The sequence below is a fragment of the Protopterus annectens genome, chromosome 5.part0 (genome assembly GCF_019279795.1).
Source record: "Protopterus annectens isolate FY-2018-M chromosome 5.part0, PAN1.0, whole genome shotgun sequence".
Taxonomy (NCBI): domain Eukaryota; kingdom Metazoa; phylum Chordata; order Ceratodontiformes; family Protopteridae; genus Protopterus; species Protopterus annectens.
This window is the reverse complement of record NC_056735.1, coordinates 1,725,515,641-1,725,536,021: the sequence shown is the minus strand read 5'-3', so window position 1 is coordinate 1,725,536,021 and position 20,381 is coordinate 1,725,515,641. Positions and strand designations below refer to the sequence as shown.

The following is a 20,381-nucleotide window of genomic DNA, read 5'->3' as shown; positions in this document are numbered from 1 at the left end:
AATTTACAGTTTTAAAACTCAAAATCAGTCTTTACAGAATGCCATATGACTGATTAGGGGAAGTTATGATTTTAAATATTGGATGTGTTTGGGATGAGACAGTTTGGCCCGGAAGACTAAGATTTTTAAACCTACATTAGTAGCAGTATTTTTTTATTTTTATCCTTTGCTGACCAGGTTAGTCTCACTAGGTTTGTGGCCTATACTAAGGTAAATTTTTGCCAGGGCATCAGGAAACTTCCCCTGCTCTTTTTGATAGGTGCCATAGGATCTTTTAGATTCACCTGAGCTAACAACTACCCCAGTAGATGGTACCTTAGTTAAATGTCTCATCTGAAGGATGGTCCAATTAGGGGTGGAGTGCCCCATTATGCTACACTTCAGTGTCACTAATTAATCTATATGGTGTGTGTGACTAGAACCCACAGTCTTCTGCATCAAAGATGAGTGTCCTACCTGTTGCACTAGGGACACTGCTAATATAATGGATAACAACTCCACCATATGCTGCAGATAATCTATGTGATGTTCATAGAGTTGTTCATAGATTAGTACTAAGCTAAACACCCTTGCGAGCCATTTTAAGCCTAGCCAATTATCCCTTGTGAGACTCAAACCCTGCACTTTGTGTTTGTAAGGCACACACCTTAACCATTAGGCCACCCTCCCAACCCCTAGTCAACAACAAAAAAAGTAAAAGTAAAAGAAAGGAGCTATGTCAGTGCAATTAAATAAAGCTAGCACAAGACAATCTAGAAATGTTACTAACATCCCTTTAATATTTAACATGCAGATTTCTATTCTGGCAGCAAGGCCTTAGAAGATAACAGAATTAGGTGTTTGGACGAAGTGCAGGCAGAAAGGCAGATAGAAAGTTAAGCTTCACCATGCCAATGAGAGGGCATATAAGTCATAGTGGAAGGCTTACTATTGATGTATAAATTTGCAAATGATAAATGGATACTGAACATTAATAAAATCTGTTTTGCTACTCATAGTGAAGGAGAGGACAGTACTATGAGATATGCATATGATGCTTACAGCTGTAGTAGCATACAGCAAACATAGGGAAAAGGAAACGCACAGACCAAAGTGCAATAAACCTAGAATTAAGCATCATAAAGCACCATGTCAATTGTCCAATGTAACATGAAATATCTGCACTTTTTAAAAGGTATGTCTAGTACAGAAAGCAGTCTAATAAAGCAACCACTGTTAAAATTAGGGTGCAAAAGAGGGCATCTTGATAGTAGTGACAATCTCATGGTGTGATAAATAGGCATTCACATGCTAGCCCTTTTCAATTACAATTCATAAATGAAGTGAAACAACAAGATGTTGTGAAAGTATACTGTTCCTGGTACTGATTCCCTTATCATATAAGATATAAGTGATCAAGATGGTGAGTGAATGAATGCTTCTGAAAAGGAAGGAGGCAAGAATAAGAAAAGTCATTTGAGTTGATCTGGAGTGAAACATCTGAACCTTTTTGACAGAACACATGATAACAACATTTGATTTCTTATAGAAATACAAAAGGATGTGAGATAAACCAGCAGTTTTAATGAGCAGGGTACAAACACATTTCAGTATGAAGCTAAGTAATCTCAGACTAAGACAGACATGACTATATTCCAACTTATGAAGAGTTCTTTGAAATGTTTTCATCTTTCTTAACAGAATGTCTAAGAAAGTAAAAAATTAGATTGGTATCTTATATGAAGAGGTGTATTGGTGATTTTTGCTTTAATTGGAAGTTTATCATGCGGGTCAACATATGCTTTAATTATAATGTTTATAGTCAGGTTGCTGAGTTTAGTTTGCATAATCCAGAATACTTTTAGGTTGTTCCAGACACTATATGGGAAACCAGAGATGCAAGAAGCCATTAGCCAAGTGGGACTATCCTAGTCAATAAAGAATGAAACAAATAAATAGAACTTTAAGGCAGTGCTTTCCTTCACTGAAAGGCTCTGGTGTATTTGTGACACTATATTGTATGATTACAAGTAGTGAGATTTACCACTGGAAGAAAGTTTGATTAAGTAGTAGTCTGTTGCTGTCATATAATCATCTGTGACTTCAGCTATGTTAACATTTTTCTTCCATGGAAGTGCACGCACTTTTTTAATCCATTAACATTCTTCTTGAGTTTTACAAGTTTGACTATGATTAAATTGGTGTTACAAGTAAACAACCAGACTACATTATGTTCTGGGAGTCTTGGAAGCTGCATTGTTAAGTACATCAGAGAAAGTAAACTTCTGTTTTATCTTCTTGAAGAGAAACTACCTGCAGACTATAACTGAGCTGTGGTCTAGTGACAGTATATGGTACTTGTTAAAATGCTTTTAAGTAGAAGGTATAACTATACAATTAAAAATGTTTTTGGAACAAAGTAATATAGTTCAGGTGGGCACTTTTTTCAGTAGCTCTAATACTTTCTTGCCTTTCTGAACCCTTCTTCAGTATACTCCACCCCTAAAATTCTAATATTCAATAAAAGACTCATATCAAAATTAATTTCATTTTTCAGATATAAAGTAAAATATATTCAATATGGGCTATCAAATCTTTCTTTTTAAGACAAAAATACTTTGGTCCTACCAATCCTGCGCAGTAGCTATCTATGAGATTATTAGGTGTTTACTCTGAGTCAAGATAGGACAGTCCCAATTAAGGCCACAGACAATTAAAGCAAATTAAATTAAACAGCTATATTAATATATTTTTTTCCTCTAGAAATAACGTTAGAGTTAAATTCAGAAATGAAATTTCACTTAGAATTTAGGTGGCTCTAACTGGCTAAATGTCAATGTCTAATATTACCGTAGATTCAACTGTGTAAACAATTACATCCAACAGTATACTGACTCACTCAGCTTGCATACACTAATAAAACGTGTTGCCTGTGGTGGTCCTGTGACTTTTAGAATATAACATTCTATTTCATTAGGCTATCACACTGGACAGATTAGTAATAACTAATATCTATTACTAGCCTACATTCACTGATTTGGTAAATATCCAGTCACAATTTCCACCTCATAATATTTCTTAATGGCTTTATGGCAAGACTTGGAAATCACGGTAATTTCCTTTCATTGCAGGCATGCTCATCAAAAGCCATTTATTCCCAACATGTACAATATTTTTTTCTTTTAAATTCATTGCTCTGGTGACATTTATACTATGACCGTTAGTCTTTCCAGCATGTAATATCATTGTAAATTATTTTCTGTGCACTTTAGCTATCGATTATAAACTTATAAGCTTCAAAGAATCAGAAAATAGATTCAGAAGCACCTTTAGATGCTCACATTTAGCTTGGGAATATTACTAATGTGGTAGAATAATTAGGAATTATCCATGTATATTCTTAAATGATGCTGATGGCAAGTATGAGTTTATGCAAAGTTGTCTGCAAAATAGACAAAAAATAGTGAAAAGTGGAAAATCAATTGCTCAATCTGTCAACAGCAGTTCACATGCCTTGAAAATGTTGGCTCGTTTTAATGTGGCTTTGAAAAATATAAATTGTTCATTTTCAGCAGTGTTGTTTACACATAGAAATATTCTCCTTGTATCCTCTGCTGTAACATGCTTTTCTTGATGGCAACTTCTCATGCAAATGTTGTTGCATAACAGAAGTAATCTTTACACTGTATTGGCTAGTTCCTATCAAAATCATGTGATCACCCCATCATAAAAAAGGGGAAACAGAAAGCCTGGGTGAAGCTGGCTTGGGTTAAGTGTCTAAATTACAGCTCATTCCTATGACAGGAAACATTTCATATTGAAAATTCTTCTACAACAGTATTAAGGTGTCCAATGCCATGTTAGAGTCGTTTACTCATCCAGCTCTTGTCTAGATTTTCATTACATGAAATCCAAATGCACATAGGGAATGCAATGTCTTAAAAATGAAGTCTTTTTTTTCTTGTTTGCTTTCCTCTGTTGTCAGATGGATTCAAGTTCAGTTCCCTGATTGTTACATTTTAACATGTGGCACAGATGTTTAATTTTCAGAACTGGTACCACTTTTTGTCCTTGTATTTCAGCATGAGCTAGAAAGTAAACACAAAAAAATGAGTACGATCACTTTATAGAAATTATTATTTTTAGTTAGCCGTGAGAATATAACTGGTTAAGAAACAATGTCAACTACTGGATAAAGTAAAATATAAGTAAAACAACACATATTTACAACATTTCAAAAATACAGCAACTTTTTATAAGCCTTTGTCATATGGTATTTTTTTTCTTTTTTCCTTTCAGATACCATCACTAGTTGAGTCTCATCGTGATCTAAGTTTCTTGGTATTTAAGTGAGTCATTTAATAATGTTGTTGCCTCATGCTTTAGAGAATCATGATAACAAAGAATGTATGCCTGTACTTCATATTTAGTGACTTTTCAGAGTCCATCACAGTAATCTAAATCTTACCTTTCTTAAAGAATATGAAAAAAAAATGAAATAAAGGATTTGGCCCATTTTGTTGACAGACAGCTCTTCATAGAAAAATGTAGCTGAGGTTGCTCCCTACAAATTGGAACATTCCTAAGATTTATTGCAAGTGTGCTGCACCACTGGTCATCCCCACTCCATCTTATTCAAATACACAAACTCTGAGATTATACTGCTTTGGAAGGAGTGAGCAAAATCAATAAAATGCCTTTTGACTAGATAGATCCTGATTAAAAGGACTATTCCCAAAATAAACTGTGAAGATATATAGATGCTTCCTGTGATTGGTGTGATAACCCCACTGAAACCCACGGCAGTAATTAAGGAGCCTCAGTCCTCACCACTGTCTCTGGTAAGGGAGTGTCACTGAAACCAGGGATAGAACACACAATTTCCCCTAACATTACACTGGGAATAGGCTCCAAACCTGGGACTGGACTATATGCTTCACTCCAAGTCTCCAAATGAGTATTCACACAACCACTGCAGAACACTGTGTCCCATTTCTAGATTTTTGTTACACTCACTCTTAAATATTTGATATTCACACATACAAACACTCTTGGGAAAGACTGGCAAATATTTACCTGCTATGTCCTCTAACAAATTACAAGGTAATGGCTGCCACCAGTCAAATACCACAATACCCTTCAAAACTGGTGTTCAATTATATTGGGTAAATAAATATTGATATAAATGGTAGCATGTAATCCAAGTAGTAAGGCTGTTAAGAGTGGCCCTGGTGTTATCACAATAAGCATAAACACTCTCAGGTTACTAAAAGTACTTTCTAAATAACCAGCTACAATAAAGGGTAGTAAAATATTTAATAATAAATAAAAGGATTTAAAACATGTATATACTGAATAACTGATTTTAATAAACCACGGAGTTTCACACACAGGAATTATGAACATAATACTGTAGGATAGGTTTCACACTGATTGTAGAGAAACTATTACTATAGTACGCAAACTATTTAAAGATTAACTGTCCCTGTTAAATCTAATTAACTCAGGAAGGCAAGATGATGCTCTTACTTCTGAAAGGTAAAATAAGAACTTATGTTCACTCTTCAGGTTGTTGTTTGGTCCTCAGCGACTGGTATAGCAACTCCTACTATTTCTGCTGAGCAGCTTTGGAAAACTCTGAGTGATAACTACTGATCTGGAAAACAACTGACTACTGAACAACAACTGAACAACTACAACAACAACTGAACTTGAAACTGAACTAAAAGCACTAAAACGACCAGAAAATATGAAAAATAAACGGTCCAGTCCCAACACATGAACAACATTGATACATAAAACCAAAAAAATTTTTTCGTAACAACTGAACTTGACTCAGAACCTGCTTTTATAGCAGAATTTTTTAAAAGTCACAGAAAGCTGTTTTGATAATTCTACTCTCTCATACCAGGCTTTAAAAAGTAAACAAAACAGCTGCTGTGGAGATTCTATTCCTTTCAGCTCTTCCACATGATGACATCACATCTAGGTCAGTTGATTGGCATAACCTACATTCAGAATCTTTCTTAAAGAACATGTACATTTGGTTAGCAAGAGGAATACTCTTTGATTCCAACATCTTCCATAAAACAAAGTAATAATAAAAAAACGTATTTACAAAATTATAGCTAATCATGCTGGTATATATAACATGGGGTAATTTACTATTATCTACAAGTATTTACAAAACTGCGGCCAGTCATGCTAGCACAGATAACAATATCTAACATTCTCAGAATTGGTAGCATTGTTGCTTAGTGATCAAGATATGTACCTTACAGTCCCAGAATCTAGATCTCAGCTGGGGCCTCTGGCTACTGTTTGTGAGGGAAGATGTATGTTTAACCCATGCTTGTGTTAGTCAACTACACATACTCTAGTTTCCTCAAACAGTCTCCAAACATGCTGACCTTATACTCTCTGAAGTTCCCCAAAGTAAAGCCTTTTTATCATCAGAAATTTGAAGAGTAAATGAAAAAAATATGTGCACTCCTATAACTGTATCAAGTTGCTTGCTACAAATGAAACAAGCACCATGCTATAGTTTGACACAGTTAACACACACTTAGTGTTGCAAGTATGACCGCAACTGCAGTAAAGGCATTCACTTCATGAAGTCACAGTACCCAACATGCACCTGGGAAGCAGTCCCCTTCACCCCCTCCCTGCCTTAGTTACAGCACTGCATATATGTAACAATTCCCTTTAACCTTCTGATCTGGATCATAGCTAAAAAGGTTTGAGATAGGCCAGTTTACATCTCTTATTGACAATGCAACACAAATAAAAAAAATATTACTTAGGAATGAATGCCTAAAATTTATCAGAAGCCTCTTTATACTCAAATTCTTTAACTTCCCTCTGGAATGCCCTTCAGCATGGTCTCATGCTTCCTGAAAATCATCAGGCATTCATAACACATCTAACAGAACACCTCTCAACATCCTGGCTCTGAAGCTGTACATTGTCAGGGTAAGTATAGCATCTCCACTTTCTTCCTCCTTTTCTACTATAGTTCTCCTTTACTCTGTTTTCAACAATAACTCTGTCTTCACCCACCCCAACTTCTACTTATGCCCCTCTTAACTCTCTTTTACCACTCATTTCATTTATATCTCATAATTAAATCAACCCTTTGCTGTCCACTCTTTGCATATAACTCAATACTCTGCATTGTGACATCTATCCTACTGCGTTCCTATTTATCTAACTATATCAGTATAAAGCATAATTAGTGTAAGAAGCCTTACTACTGTATGCATAGTTATAACCGTATCTATTTTGACATTGTAAAATATAGTTTAGTTGTATTCTGACACTGTTGATATTATAGAATTTAAAAATTTTGATTGTACTGCATGTACTGGAGCTTTGCTCCCTAGGCCTGTGCTGAAAAGGGGCCTTTGTGCCTAGCCCTACTTCCCAGGTCAACAAATGTAAAATAAATACATAAATAAATATTTATTTATTCAAAACATGATTTGCAGTCAGATCTACAATTTTGTTTCTTCAATATTTTTTTATATTGGCATTTTGTCATTCATTCATTTTCTGATACCTGCTTTACCCTATTCAAAGTCATGAAGAGTGTGATGGCAAATGATGTAGAAATGCCTCAGTTTGCAAATACTGTGAATATGTATTTTAGTATCACTGCATTACAACAAATTGTAATATTTATTGTATCCCATAATGCACCAAGTCTAGTACCTCTTTCAAGTGTATTTATGATGGCTAAACTGTTAACACCATTCTTGCTACGCCGCCATTTTGTAAACAGAGGGAGACAGCGTTATCATTTTAATGGCAAATGCTGGTGTATCCTGACATTTATGACACTGACATTCAACAGGACTGGGCAAACATAGATGTGCATCATGATACAGAGTCAAAGCCTAACCCAGCAGACAGTAGTTGCAAATAAGCCATCAACTGGTATATCTAAAAAACAGACAGTTGATGTAATTAGCCTGGCAGACAGCTGACACATCTAATCCCATTATAGAGTTGGTGCAATTAAACTGGGAGACAGCTGTTGTAACTAACCTGGCATACATGTGGTGTAATGCAGAGAACCAAGTCTGGAAAGGATGCCAGTCTGTGGCAGGATGTGAACTTATACTTGGATGAACACTGCACATACACTTCCAGGTAACTTGGAGAATCACTATTTCAATTTATCATCATGTCTTTGGAACATGGAAAGAAGATGGACTGTCTGATGAAACCCACAGACCTAGGAAGGCCTTGCAGAATCCATAAAAATGCATCCTAGCTGGAATTAAGTCACATAACTCAGAGCTAGGAAGCACTAATTCTAACCAATGAAACAGTGTGCCACCAAACAATTTAATATTGTTATGAAAATAGTTTGTGAGTCTGTGTACAGCAGTGTATTGATTTTATACACTGTAAACATACGTATGGGGAGACCTAACTTCCAGATGACTGCAATGGTATTCTTTTAAAATGTGACACATTTTAGATTTATCTATTCACTTGCCATCTATTTTCAATGGTTCATAGTTTAAACTATCAATTTTCAAAGCTGTTTCTCTTATTGTATCCCATAATTTTTCTCTGCCATAGTTTGAATACATTCCCATGGGAAAAAAACAGTAGCACAGCAGATGGCATGTATATTGAGCAAACTAAAAACCAAAAATTGACCAGTAGAGATATCAACAAAAGTTTTAATGAAAAAAGTTTAGAGCTTTTCATACACAATAGCAGTTCTGAAGAAGTCCATGTTTATTGTGGATGAAAGTACTAAAGCATTTTTTCTTTTCATTATAATTTCTGTTGACATCCTTACAGATGGTTTTGCTTTTTTAATACATTCCTATTAGCTCTGACTAAAGAACCACTTCTGATATTTAAGATACACAGAATTATGCCTATTGCATTTACATAATTCAGTCTGTAATCCTATCCCTGGCCATCTTTCTTTTTCTTGGTTGAATGAATGTAATATGCCTAAATTATTTCTGCAATTTTGATGTCATATGTTGCTTAATTGGAGGCTCTGCTACAAGTGCTTGATTTGCGTATCTTGTAGCTAGTATAGGCTGCCAGTTACATTTGAACTTGAACTTGAGTTTGGGCAAACAGCTGCCACACCTTACCCTGACATATTATTTGAATTCAAGCCAGGTAAGTATATCAGTCATAGGGAGGAAGTGGGAGGGGGTAGGATTGTAACTTAGGATTTTGGGCAGCAATCAGGAAGGGGATTGAAGTTTAGGATGCAGGAGGAGAGTTGTAGGGTTAGGGAGAAGGAAGGAAGTTTTATGGTTAGAGAGCAGGACAGGAGTTTTAAGATTAGGGAGTGGGTGGGGAGTTTAGGGTTAAGAAGCAATCAGGAAATTTAGGTTTAGGAGGGGGGGTTGGAGTTTTAGGGTTAGTGAATGATTGGGGACTTTAGGGTTAGTGATGTGGAGTGGAGTTTTAGGCTTAGTCCCATTGGACTCAGGTTCAGAAATGGGTGTGAGTTTTAGGGTTACAGGTAGGGCTCTATTAGGGTTACACAGTGTAATAGGGTTGGATGTTGTGAGAGCTATGTAGTTAAGTAAGACCGAGCTAGTACAAGTGGCTGTGAGCAAGAGTGTCACAAGCTACTAGTATATGAGTACTTGTTGTTGTTGTGTCTTTCAGCTTTTCCTGGTTAGGGGTCGCCATAGCGGAACTCTGGTCCGCTAATGATTGGCAGTAGATTTTTACGTGCCGAGTTGCCAGCTCTGATGCACAACGTTCAACGAAGGTACACCCATTCACGCATGTCTCCACACAGAAGACACACTAGCTGAGAATCGAACAGGACAACGTCATACTGTGAGGTGACAATGCTACTGCAGCACTACCACCGCAGTTGGTATGAGTACTTGTAGTAGATTTTAAATGGAATCATAATCTGGCTCAACCAGCTAATTTAATTAATTCGTTATTTCTTACATTGACCAATGCCAAGTCTGCTCTGTGATGAAAAACTACCTGAGCACTACAGAAAGTTTACTTTAATTGTTTTGTCTATTTCCTTGTGTTACATTAGCTATTCTATGGAGAGGTTACATTTTTAGTGTTCTTTCATTTGCAAAAATATTTCTGTTTTGCTCTAATACTTGATTTGTCTTTTTATTTAGATGTAGGATTTTGCTACATTACCTTTTTTATCATAAGGAAATGGATAAACATTTTTAAATGGCTGAGGATGCATTTCATTAAAGTACAATAACGTGCCATATTTCAAGAGAAAGTTATGTTTAATTCTGATGAATATATACATTTCTTGTTTGTTTTTCTATATGTGGTGGGTTAAGATACTATATATCTAAAGAAAACCTGGTGTGTATATTTGTGTGTGTGTGTGTGTGTGTGTGTGTGTGTGTGTTTGTGTGTTACATTTTAATAATATCATATTACATAATGCAGTGACACAAGGATGCATGTTTCTATCCTATTTGCCCATTTGGGGACAGCTTATATATAGTTGCAGTTTATCAAGTGATTCGACCCTAGGATTAAATATTTTGAATCTGCCCATTTCTTCACCAACATGATTCATGTTATGTTTGACAACTGTCTATAAAATTATCAGCTTTGGCGGAGAGGATGTCACCTTAAAAATTTATCTGAAAGACATCAGCACAGGAGTCCAACAGCTTTTAACCACAGCACTGTGGAGCTACTATCTGAACATGAATCCCATCACTTGGCAACGGAATATAACTCACAGTTAGCTGATGTTACTCACATCAAAGATGAGTGTGTTATCTTCTGAGCTCTCCCATTAGTATTCACCAGGGCTAATTTGCTGCTATTTCATGAGCATTAAAGCCTACACTATATAAAATCCTTTACATTAAAACCAATTTTTTGTTGGTTCATCATCGCTGTCAGGATTCTTCCCTTACTCTCAGTCTCCTACTCCTTCTGCAACTACATGTCCTGGTCTGTTTGCAGTGGATACATTTTTTTTTTACAAATTTGTGGCCACTATAAAGCACACTATTAGCTGCCACTGGTGCCACTTCTTGATGTTAGACTCTGGGAATCATTCCTTAACTCTCTCGAACCTAATCTGAAACCCTCCTATTGCCTGAGAGGAGACTGAGGCATCCTAATACAGCATCATGTTCACAGATATAGGATTTATTTTTTACTTTTATGACATACCTTTTCCATGCCCAGACATGCAGTGATGCAAGGCCATTACAGACAAGAATATCTGTTGGTGCCTACCCCATCTGGGCAAACTTACCAGTCACTGGTAACCTACAGAGAAGGACCACATCATCATTATTGTCTAGCCTTCCTATAGATTGTCAGTTACTAGAAAGCCAGAAAACCGCTTCTTAGGAGCCAGTTTGGGATTAGTGCTACTGTTTTGCTTCTGGTGAGAGAAAGAGTATTGATTGGGCACTGTATATGGGACTTCGCTGACTGGCCTGGTTGTGGAACATTGTGCAGCATAGCTCTCTTGCACTGAGCTGTTGTATGTTTATGACAATCACTCGCAATAGCCATTTAGTAGCTAATAGGAAAATCACCACTATGTATCATTCTTGGCTAACTTACTGAGTGGTTAAATTAGTGAGGTTTGCTGAAATTATTTTACTAGTTCATTTTTGTAGCAGAAAAAATTCCCACACAGTTTGTAGGTATTACTTGGAAAAGAGTCTAAATTCAAGTGTCTCGCTATTGGTTCATATGGTGTATTTGAGCTTCTTGTTGCTTATTTTCTGTGTTATAAACAAGGCAATTTAGTATGATACCACCTATCTCACAGTGGCATGGCATACTGCACTGTAGAGATGTAGACATTTAGAGTCTTACTTTTCTCTACAAAAAACATTCCTAATGTATTTTAAAGAGGCTTTGATTTGTGCTAGGTGGCATGTTGCTCCTTGTGTGTGATGAATTAGATTGTTTTAGAGAGATAGTTCTGACATAGGTGGCATATTAGGCAATGGCATATTTGTAAATCAACCACAAACCTCTTAGGTTCACACTCTCTACAAAAGCCTACATTAGTAAGTGACTGAAACCATGGATTTACACTTTGCAGCCATCTCTGTAGCCAGCTTGGTTAAATGGGAATCCTGAGATAATGTAGCAATGGTGTCATGTTTACTGACAACCACCAACTACTTAAATCAGTGGGCACAGTGTATGAAAGATGTAGTTCTACAATGATTTTGTAGGCAAAGCTTTCACATAAAGCCACAAAAAATAGTAAGTAAGTTGCTAGAACCATAAAACACCACATTAAACAATGCACAAATAGATCACACCAAACACACAGACCTTTACGTATGTGCTAAGGTTCATAAAAGTAATTTGTCAAAGCCACAAAGATATCCTAAAAGTAACCTAAGAAACAAGTACCCTCTGCAATTCTACAAGCACACATCAGAGGCAGCAACCAACATGACCATACATCTGAGAGAGACACACTGACTCAGTTCAAAATCCCATAAAGTCAACCTCCACAAAATCCACTATAGTAGTCACAGGTGTCTTGGTACTGAGAGACACTCATGCAATACTCCTCAGGCTGTACAAGGAAAGGATCATGGTCAGTTGCCTGTCAGGTGCCAGGATTTGCCACACTACACAAGCACTTGAGTCCTTGTTATGCAAGTACACACATGACACAATTATAGTACATGTAGGAGTAACTGACTTGAGATGTACCTCCCTGCACTATATAAAGAGAGGCATGATGGGTGCTCTCGGAAAAGGTGCCCTACATTGGTATGAACTTAGCATTGCACAGAGTTCTACCATCACCAAGAATGATGCCACAATGCAAACACAAGATTATTACTTTCAACAATTGTCTTAGCTTCTGGTGTCATTTAAAGGGGGTACAATACATATCAGTCTGGGAGGAGATCGTAGACAGTCTTAACTGTTTTGCCAGGGACAGCCTGCACCACCTCAAGGCACTTGTATACTGGTTAAATCTTTACCCACCCTCATAGTGCCTTTTTAGGCAAGTCAGTTCTCTAAAGCTTCCAACATAAGAAACATAAATTAAGGTATTGATGCTCAATGCTTGGAGGCTGAACAAAAAAATAACCTACACACCTACAAGGACTCTTTACCCTGTAAACTTCAGAATATGCATCATCATACTGACCTCACTCAGGAACAATTACAGCAATCTATCAGTGCAAAATTTCAAAGCCTATCAATCGTTCAGGCCCAACACATTAAACAAAGGCAGTAAAAGTTATGCTGTTACCATATTCTTAAAAAATTTCACCTCCAGACTCATTAGATAAGTTAATGACCTAGAAGTTCTCTATATCCAACTATTAATAAAACCCCTTATAATGCTATAGCTAAGTATAGGATCGCCTCCATGTTCCCCTCCTCTTACATCTTCTACCTAACTACATACCTTTCAACTGTACAGATTTTTGCAGAATGTCCAGATTTTTGCCTCATATTTTTGGTCTGTTTTTCATAAAATTGTAGTTTTATGTCAAATTAGTAGCAAATCATTAAAGACTGACATTAGAAAATAATGACAGACATTTCAGTTTTGGACTTCATACCCTTCAGAAAATTCATGTTAATGCAAAACCTGTTATTCTATCAACTTTCTAAGTTTGTAAGAGCAACATTTAAAAATTGTCCCTCTTTTTGGGCCTTTGTCTCACTTTTATTTATCTCTTTGTTCTGATTTCTTGCTCTAAATAGTTGAGAGGTATGCGTAGTATGGAGTCCCTATGTAGTAAGCCAAACACACTGTTCGCTTAGGAGACTTAAACTATCTCTGCATAAACTGAGAAACATATGTCCTACAACACAAATGTCCAGAAATTTCAGGACTCATAAATACAAACTCTTTGGGCCAATTGGTATACACCCCAGCCTGTGTGACAAAATCCTGGATTTGGTCCTTACCAATATGGGTCAGCTTTGCTCCCCACCAGTCACAATTTCCTCCCTGATCAAATACGACTACAAATTTGACACATTCACCATAAGACTGAAACAACTTCCACTACCACAGAATCCAGAGATTATACAAAGGCTAATCTACTAAAATTGATCGAAGACCTGGCTAAATTCAAAAGTCCCTTCCATTTTGATGACTCCACTGCTTATCAGGAATCCTTCACTGCCAAATTCCATGCACATGTAAATAGCTACTTAGATTCAACTGCCCCCCCCAGAAATAAATACAATGTCAAATTTGATAATAAACCTTTGTGGTGGAACCGTAATATAAACAGGGTCTATAATGAAAGAAAAATCTCTCTGCATGCAAACGTTGGTAAAAACACTCTTGCTAAACTGAACAAGGAAATCCAGACCCAGACCAAATCAACAAAAGTCAGCCATGAGGTAAAAATAGCTACCCAGGTGAAGGATAACCACAAAATCTTTAACTCATTCATTCCAATGGAGCTCAGGTAGTTTGTATTGTAACTTCCAATGGGAGAAGCCTAAGCCTTTTGATGCAATCAAATTATGTCCTCACATTTCAAACAAATGTTCATATCTCTGGAACCATAGAGGTTATGAAAGAAGTATACATGGCAAAACCTTCAACACATACTATTTTTATAGTGGTAATATTCTTTAGGTTCTAGGTCTTAAACTGAATTTTATAAGTACAGTAATCACAGTAACTATAATGTTTGTAATATTTTTAAAAAGCCTACAATATCTCAGCAACCACTCAAGTTGCATGCATACTGTGAGCAGCATTTTATTCATCTAGTTTAGAACTTTCATATGGGGCTAAGGAAATCTGTCTGTGTTACTTGGTTGTTGAGATATTTAGAAAATGTGAAAATTAGATCTATATAAATTAATATCATAAAAACAACAGTTAATAGCTCTTTGCCTGCACTAGACAGAAGTGAAATGTTAATGTAGTTGTGTTTCCCATTGTTTAAGCTTTAAGATGTTAGAAACCTCAGAAACAATGCTCAGCACTGTGCAGAGCTAATAGAATACAGTATCACAAATTCCATGCACATGGGCACCACAGTGGTGCAGTGGTCAACGTGGTCATCTCACAGCAAGAGGTTCTTCGGTTCATTTCTTGGCTGCAGTGCCTTCTGTGTAGAGTTTGCAAGTCCTCCATGCATTTGCATAGGCTTCCTCTGGGTACTCCGGTTTTCTCCCACATTCCAAAGACATGCATCTGGAGCATTTCTATCCGGGCCACCGCTGAAAATAGGCTCTATCCCAGTCGGACTTTCCCAGTCAACAAATGTTAAATAAATAAATAAATAAAATACAATATTTAGACCCAGAGGACATTGCCAATCTAGTATCACACAAATAGAGCTCAGACTTCAACCTCCTCTCCTCTCCAATATTCTCAAGATCCCATACCCCATCGACCCCCCCCACCTCAAACTTCTGAAGAACAAGTCCTCAAGTTGCCAATAACACTGTTTCTAAAAGGCTGGATTACATAACAGGCTGCCTACTGGTCAGCCTGAAACATGACTTGTTAGATCTCCTACAAAGGTTATTAAATATCAGCTTCATGTTGGATGAATGAAGGACAGTAACAGTCATTCCCTTTCAAAAAGGGTTTTTATGCCACCACTGGAATTCCAAATGTGTAATAGGTCTGACATAACAGGGTAGGTTGAGGCTCTAGGCAGAGATCACCTCTCAGCAGTCTGTATGATATTAAGAGAGACCAGGCTTCAACAGACCCAGGTAATTATAGCCCTATAAGCCTGACGAGCCTCATATGTAAGACTATTGAAAGGATCATTATGAAATTAATAAATAAGGCTATAGGTAACCTACGATCTCTTGGCTCAAGCCATTTCAGATTCCTCAGGGGCAGAGCCTGCCTACTTAACCTGGTTCACTTCTTTGATGAAGTTACTTTAGCAATGGATGAGGGCAAATCAGTACACACTCCCACATACCAAGAACTCACAGTGGCATTTGACACTACCAACATTCAGGTATCACAGATTAATTCTCAAAGCTAAAAGTAAATCCCTGTGTAACTTACTGGAAAGCAATCTGACAAACAAAATACAGGAAATAAAAAAAAAAGAAAAATACAGAAGAGCATTGCACCACAGTAAAATCACTGAAACAAAAATGAAAACTTCACAATACACTATTTACAAATGCAGTAATGCAAGGAAAAACATAAAAGACATAAAAAAATAACCTTTTGTAGAGAACGGACGGACAAGCGCTTTTAGCTATTAAAGCCTTCTTCAGATCCAATGAATCATCCTGGTTCTAATGTTTAAAACACCATCAACATTAAAAAGCTTTATTGATCCTTTGTTAAAATTCCTTTATTAAAATGTTTTTTTATAAAAGCAGTAGACGAACAAAAAATTAGATGAAACTATATCTAAGTATTATCGCAACTCATCCGTTTTTGAAGAGTCCATTCAAAAAAAGAGAATTAATCTCACACCTTATACGAATGCACAATACTTCTACTTTTGCTTTTCTTTTTCTTTATCTTTAGAACAGGATCAGTTTGAATCCCGTGTCAAGCAAAAACCATAATGTTACAAACTTATAATTACTACAACAAATGGCCTAGTGAGCAAAAACGGCAAACCAGATCTACAGAGAGGCATATTGAATAGCTCTCTGATTTTTTTGGAAAGGTTTCAAAGGAACACATCCATTGAGACCAAGGGGGCAATCAGCTCTCAGCCTCATTATCCATTTGGCTTCTTCACTTTCTGTCAGATTGACTCTTCAAAAATGTATGAGTTGCGATAATACTTTCAACAAAGGATCAATAAAGCTTTTTAACTTTAAGGAAATAGGATAGCAGCTATAGCCTGGAGGTGTGTACACTATGACTTCTTTTGATTGGCTGTGACTCTGTCTTTACGTTGAGTTAGTCCTATTGGATGTTGATGTTTTTTTAAACATTAGAACCTGGATGATATATTGGATCTGAAGAAGGATTTAATAGCTGAAAGTGCTTGTCCATCCGTTCTCTACAAAGGGTTCTTTTTTATGTCTTTTATGTTTTTCCTTGCATTACTGCATTTGTAAACAGCGTATTGTGAAGTTTTCATTTTGGTTTCACTGATTTTACTGTGCCACAACACTCTTCTGTATTTTTCTTTTGTTTATTTTCTGTTGAGCGTTCTTTAGCGGAGGTCACTTCTTTTTAATACTAAAATACAGGAAATAAAGACTTGTGACTAGCTGGTTACCAGTTTCAATTATTCAAATTCTTTTGTCAAATGGAACAACCACAGCACTTCCTCATAAAAGAAAATGAAGGGCCTAAATCATAAAAAACTATATGGACTGTCTTAATGCCTGGTCCCTCTTCTTCATGTCATAAAGGCTACTGAGAGGTGACCGCTGCCTTGCATACAGAACCTCAAAATACTCTACCCTATGTAATTTATTTATTTATTTCATTTTTGTTTTCTGGGAAAGTCCAACTGGACTGTGAAAAAAAAACTTTTTTCAGATGAAGCCTGAGGAGAAAAGCTCCAAGTTACACTAATTTACAGAAAATAGTTAATTCAATAAGTAACAAAATATGCATTATTAGGAGAAAAAGGCATGTTAGAAATTTAATTATACATAGGCATAGAGAAAAATTTAGCATTTTGTGCAACAGTTCACTAAGAAAGCATTTACATACAGAATTTAAAAGTTTTAACATGTAGCAATGAAAAATATTATTTACATATAGAAATAGTAAAAAGCGAAAAGCAGGGGAGATCTTCTGGTCAAAAACCAACAACACCAACAGTCCAGTAGTCCTTAACGCTGATTTTTATTTGTTTAAAAACAGAAAAGGCGTTTTCGCTACTGACCTGTAGCTTCATCAGAGGTAAAACGTTCAGTTAACTCAATGAGTGTAAAACCTTTTTATACAAATTCAACTCTGATTCACAGGAAGTGACGTAATTAAATCTTTACACTTCACTCTACGTTACTTTTTTGTATATATACAAGAATGATCAACTTTTGGAAAAATTAGGCCCTTGTCCTAACATAATTTACAAGAGAGCAAGTAATTTAAAAGAGATCCTACAAAGGAATTCTAAAAGGAATTCTAAAAGGGACTCATTCAGCAGACAAAGAGGTTCATTTAAATGCGAAGCTTGTAATTACTGCAAATATATAAAACCAGGAAACTCATTTAACATCAGAAAAAAGAAATATACAATTCACCATAGAATTAATTGTCAGACTACTTCAGTGGTATACATTGCTTTCTGCGAATGTTGTTCAGCCTTTTACGTAGGAAAAACGGACCATAAGGTCCGTGAAAGAATTTATCAACACACCTACGCTATTAGAAAGCACAAAGAAGAGAACACATTAGCGAAACACACTGGCACACATCCTGGACACACCTTTTTATTTATGGGAATTGACCATGTCCCAGTTGATACCAGAGGTGGTCCAACATCTCTCATTTTAGAAAACCGGGAGCTTGAATGGCAACTTTCTTTGGATGCGTTCAAGTCTCCCGGTTTAAATGAGAATTGTAACATCGCGCCAGTATTAAAATTGCGTAGTTACTTACGTTAGAGAATTTAATGTTACTACTTTTTTAATGTGTAAAGCTGTTTTTTAATAATACACTTTTTAAAAAAACACACACTGGTCATAGAAAATGTCTGTATGAGGTAGGTTAATTATTCCGTTTTAAAAAAGGACGTTTTCTGTCTTTTTAAAACACATGAACCCTACTTTTTCATAGAGTTAAACTGTTGTCAGATAGATGTAGGGTTTATAACATACAGTCTTTTCTTTGTATTCATGTACACCAGCACTTATGGTTACGACATGATTTGTTGTATTACTACAATAATTATACAGGAGAGCTGGTGTACGAATGTCTTTTAATTTTTAGACAAGGTGGGTTATTAACTCGTCGCCGAACATGTTTTCACTGTTGTTATGGGATTTAGTTAATGCTATCAGTTTTGATATGTAACTATTGTTGATCATTCTTGTATATATATAAAAAAGTCACGTAGAGTGAAGTGTAAAGATTTAATTACATCACTTCCTGTGAATCAGAGTTGAATTTGTATAAAAAGGTTTTACACTCATTGAGTTAACTGAATGTTTTACCTCTGATGAAGCTACGGGTCTTTCTGTTTTTAAACAAATAAAAATCAGCGTTAAGGACTACTGGACTGTTGGTGTTGTTGGTTTTTGACCAGAAGATCTCCCCTGCTTTTCGCTTTTTACTAGTCTACATACAGAAATAAATATTTATAAGTTAGGCTATGGCAGTTTGGTAGAGGTGAAGTGGATGGTTTTCATGCAAGGGTGAAGCTTTGGTGAGTTTATAATTGCAGTTGGGTATACTGAAAAACTGGATTTTTGCTTTTTTTTTTTTTACGAAGCCATAGTAAACTGTTGGAGATCAACAGCAGTCCTGAATTGCAAATTGGTCATCTGACTTGGGTATAGGTATAAAAACTAACTGAACCATCCTTTAAGAACATAAAGGTAAGTTGTTTCCCATTTAAATCACAGTTTTCTATTACTCTTTATTATAAATTAATTCTGACTGTATTATTTGTTTACAGCTGTATGTTTTATGCACTCATTCTCAAGTTTACAATTAATTCACGCAGATTACTCTGAAATATAGCAATCATCTGAATAGTATCAAAGATTGTACCTCATGTGCATGTTTGGAGAATGCCTCTGCACTTGCCATCATTCCAGCTGTTTTTTCTTCTAGCTCCCCAAGTCGCTGACCCCTCTCATCTAGGGCAATACGAGCTCGGGCCAGTTCACCTACCACACCACCTGCAGCGCCTTTTACTCCTTCAATTCCGGCGGGTCCAGGAATATGCTGAGCCAGGCTCTTAGAAGCTTTACCTGCAGCAGCTTCTCCAACTGAAATGATATAAAAATGCAGTGTATTTAAAATATAAAGTTATATGGTCAATTGTAAAATACTTCTGCTCAATAAATATTTAAATAGTGTTCCATAAAATGCTAGTACAGTCACCCAAGTTATAATGCAGAAACAACACTGAGAAAAGCAAAAGAAACAAGTTAGCGGACACCAGGACACATATTTTTGAAGTTCACTAGCTCACATAATTTTTTTACATACTACTGATTCTTCTCAAAAACAAAATTTCAACCGTAGATTTCACAGTACAAGTCTTTCATATATTACACTCTTTCATGATTTTTTTAACTGCTTTTTCATCTAAGTACAGTTTGTTGAAAGCTTAAAGAATTAAAAGAGACAGAAAAATGGTCAAGAAATTGTGCTTAAATTCTACATCTTTGTATTAACATATCTAAGAAAATAAAATAGATTGAGATGCAAGGGTAGATCATTACTAATGCATCACTTAGAAACCCAGCTCACAGTGTGTCATTTGTATTTGAAAAGAATACATAAAAGAAGCTACAATCTAGAGCTC

The 20,381-nt window shown here is 36.1% G+C and overlaps 1 protein-coding gene across 5 annotated transcripts in view; it reads right to left on the bottom strand.

The window, feature by feature from the left end:
• Positions 1-643: 643 nt before the first annotated feature.
• Positions 644-20,381, bottom strand: part of STXBP5L (syntaxin binding protein 5L) — a 4,174,867-nt gene continuing 4,155,129 nt past the window's right edge. For all 5 annotated transcript variants that reach the window (XM_044071514.1, XM_044071515.1, XM_044071517.1 and 2 more), the window contains 2 exons: positions 19,619-19,839; positions 644-4,067 (listed from right to left, as the gene is read on the bottom strand). In XM_044071514.1, the coding sequence (XP_043927449.1) occupies positions 4,026-4,067; positions 19,619-19,839 (263 nt within the window). In that variant the 3' untranslated portion in view covers positions 644-4,025. The remainder of the gene's footprint in view (positions 4,068-19,618; positions 19,840-20,381) is intronic.